The 3,636-nt window shown below is 40.1% G+C and overlaps 1 protein-coding gene across 9 annotated transcripts in view; it reads right to left on the bottom strand.

Annotated features, from left to right (window-relative positions):
• Gpatch2 (G-patch domain containing 2) overlaps positions 1-3,636 on the bottom strand; it is a 151,218-nt gene that overhangs the window by 134,122 nt on the left and 13,460 nt on the right. For all 9 annotated transcript variants that reach the window (XM_031338063.1, XM_031338043.1, XM_031338072.1 and 6 more), the window contains exon 3: positions 661-722. In XM_031338063.1, the coding sequence (XP_031193923.1) occupies positions 661-722 (62 nt within the window). The remainder of the gene's footprint in view (positions 1-660; positions 723-3,636) is intronic.

The raw sequence follows: 3,636 nt of genomic DNA, 5'->3' as shown, positions 1-3,636 counted from the left end.
AAAAAAAAAAAAAAAAAAAAAAAAAAAGAAAAGAAAAGAAAAGAAGATACCTATGTGATAAATCCACACATGGCTAACACATACGGCTCAACTTTATGATCTGAGCAATGAATGAGAACCTGGTTGCTTTGAGGAATGAAATCAGCCCAGCTAGGCACGATTCCTAACTCAAAATACCGCGACACTGAGGTCTAAGAAAGATTCTGGATTTCTGCAGGATACAAAAGACCTCAAATATAAGATAGTTCTATAGTTTATAATAGTGACTTAATAAAAGCCATTTAACTACATACACGTCAGATAGTACAAGTGCGACAACGGAATAAAATGACACATTACAAATCCATTCGAATGCTTACAGTTTCACAAACACTTGGAATAAGGAGAAGAGTCCGTGTCTGTCAGTCTTGCTAAAGGAGAGCAAACTTCAAAGACTGAAGTAGGCAAAGCTTAGTGGTCAGTGCTACTCTTTAGATACAATCTGTATGTGGTTAGGGAGCCAGGACTTCTGTGGAGGACAGGAACCAGCTACTATGCTACACAGCAGCCGCCAAGCAGCATTGGTAAAGCCAAGGGCTTACTGTTGGCAGCTTATACAACAGCCAGTAATATGCACAGCTTTAAAATGAACTTTTTAAAAGAGGATCAGTGTCTCCGTACCTTGTCTTCCCTCATCATTGGTGAACAAGCCGGCGTCAGTGCTGCTGAGACTGCTGGAATCACTATAACCAGAAAAGAAGACAAATGAAGCAGATCAAAATGACAACTGCTCCCTCAGCCTAAGCTTTAAAGAGACACAGCGGCTCAGAGATGGACCTGAGCCTGACAAAGATCTGAAAGAAGATGTTTTCTTTTTCTTTCAAATCAGTCTTCAACTATCCCAGTTCTATTAACTACAGAACACATTATTTTTGGCACATAAAAGCCCAGGAGTCTAATGAGACCTGGACAGTAAGCAGATGTGACTGCGGAGTGCTGACATGGGGACAGAGCCTGCTCTCATCAAAGGTTCACTGTTGCCTTCTGATGTACTGTGTGACTCAGCTTGAGCTTCAGCTCACTAAGACAGGAAAGTCGCAGGCAGAGGCAGGCTGAGACTTTCTTCAGCACAGAAACACAGGGCCTATGTGAAATGACTTCCCTACCCACATCTGTAAATACTCTAGAGAAGCTGCTCTGAGAATTTCCCATCAACCCCACTGCTTCCCGAGGAAGAGAGTCCATGCTGGTGGCATTGCTGTGGCACAAAGTCAAGCCACAAAGTGCATCTTAGCCAATGGAAAGAAAGATTCCATTGCATAAACTAGAGAACAAGACATGGGTTCAAATGTAATATGGAAATTCAAATAAATAACATATATTCCAAAAAGAACACAACCTCACTACGGTTCTAATGGAAACAATATTTATACATATGACAAGCCAGTTAAGTGAAAATATAAAGAAAACAAGATCAAATCATGAAAAGCTTGGCCTCTAAGAAAACTGTTATTCTAAAAGCTCTTACGTACTTGCTTGCTTACTCTTAACTCTTGATTTTAACCTAACAAGAAATTGTCACTGGTGACCTTTAAAATTAAAACAGTCTTTTTAAAAAGTATTTATTTGGGGTTGGAGAGAAGGCTCAGTGGCTAAGAGAACTAGCTGCTCTTCCAGAGGACCCCGGTTCAATTCCCAGTACCTGCACAGTAATTAATTCACAACTGTCTGTTAACTCCTGTTCCAAGAGATCCAACACTCTCACACACACATACATGCAGTCCAAATACCAATGTACATAAAATAAAAATAATTTTATAAAAAGTATGTATTTGTGAGTGTGTGTACATGTGCATATACCAAGGTCTGAAGATTCTGTCCATAGGGAACAGCTTATGGGGGTCAATTCACTCCTTGCTCCATGTGAGTTCTGAAAACCAATGCAGAGTGCTGGGCCTGGTGCAGGTGCCTTGACTTGCCAGCCCGAAATAAAAAACATAAAATAATATAGCCTAGCTTATTAAAAATCAGGCACATTAGCCTGTTTAAAAATATTGTATTTACCATGAAAGTCACCGCTAAGACCTAAATCCACATAATTTTATCAGTTTATATATGCTTTTCAAAATAAACTTATGAAAGGTATAAAAATTTGTCAACAGAGTCATTTTTTTAAACTTTCTTCTAATTGACTCTAGAAGTTTCCTATACAACAATATTCCTAAGGAACTGAAGCCACGCCACCTCATTTACAACACAGCCTTGCATGAAAATGATAAACACCTCATGAGTGTGACCTACTCCTACAAGGAGAGGTCCACAGGAGTCTGACCTCCCTCTACTTAGGCAAGGTCCAATTGCTACTCCTGCTCTTCCTGTCTGCCTTTAACCCATCCTTAAGACACCGCAGGCACAGTACCTCTTTTGAAACCCCCAAGAGAAAATGTCCTTACAATTCAGAACCCATCAGGTTCCCCAAAGACAGACTTTACATACAATGCCCCCAGGAAGTCTAGTGTAGCACTTCATAATCAAATCAGCCATATTTCCCAATTAGACCAATGCTTTCTAAACACAAGCCACGTTAAGCCTGACCACAGAGAGCAAGTATTTTACAGCTCACAAACGGTGTTTAATTCACTTTCTGCTGTCAGAGTTTCCTGGGCTCTCTAATCTATTCTACATACAACCAGCTCTCCTTTTCCCAGTATAACTGGTTGACTACAGGTTAGGCACAATACCCAGAAACAGAAGAAAGCCATTTTAAATAAACCCAACAGTAATTCTAATGAACACATTGTATTCTTTAACTGTGGCGGAGGTCGCATAGTAACATGGGATATCAACAGTGAAAGGGAATGGACTCAGATGATGACAACGTGAAAGGCAGGAACTCTGCACACTGCCTTTGTCATGTTTCTGTAAACTTAAAATTACTTTTAAAGAGCTCATAAAACATTCATCTATGCATATACCATCTAAGATAGCTTTCAATGTAAGATATAAAAATCCTTAGTTTACACTTGCAGAATTCAATTTAATTTCAAGGCTCCGTATGGGCTGGCTTTCTTATAAATTCTACTCTTACGTCTGGTGCTCTTGTTCATGTTCTTCCTCCAAGAGGTATGCTCACCTCTGTCCACAACACAATGTACCTCAAGATGTGTGGGAATTTAGATTCCACAGGGCCAGTCTTTAGTGATCCTTGCTCTCTACTGAGGCATTTTTTATGGACACATAAAATAATTCTATTGTGTTACTCATACCTTGCCAAGTTGCTACAATACTTTCCTGTTGCTATGCTCATTAAACCAGAAGAACTTAACAAGAAAGGCTCAGCGGCTAGAGGACATGAGGACATGACAATTTATCTGCATCTCTTCTCTTTTGAAATGATTTGTATAACTACTGCTCAGATGAGCATATGTTCCATGAGAAGTGTATACACATTAATATGGATCCCTTTTCCATTTGGTTCATTTTTTCTTCTATGAATAAAATCCAGCATCATCTGAGAGCACAAGCCTTCCAAACACAGCTTTAGACACCTACAAGCACAGTCCGACTCTCTGCTCCACTGTGTGACACCTACAAGCACAGTCCGACTCTCCGCTCCACTGTGTGACACCTACAAGCACGGTCCGACTCTCCGCTCCA

This window comes from Mastomys coucha, unplaced genomic scaffold (assembly GCF_008632895.1).
Source record: "Mastomys coucha isolate ucsf_1 unplaced genomic scaffold, UCSF_Mcou_1 pScaffold1, whole genome shotgun sequence".
In the NCBI taxonomy this organism is placed as follows: domain Eukaryota; kingdom Metazoa; phylum Chordata; class Mammalia; order Rodentia; family Muridae; genus Mastomys; species Mastomys coucha.
This window is presented reverse-complemented; position numbering and strand designations above follow the sequence as displayed.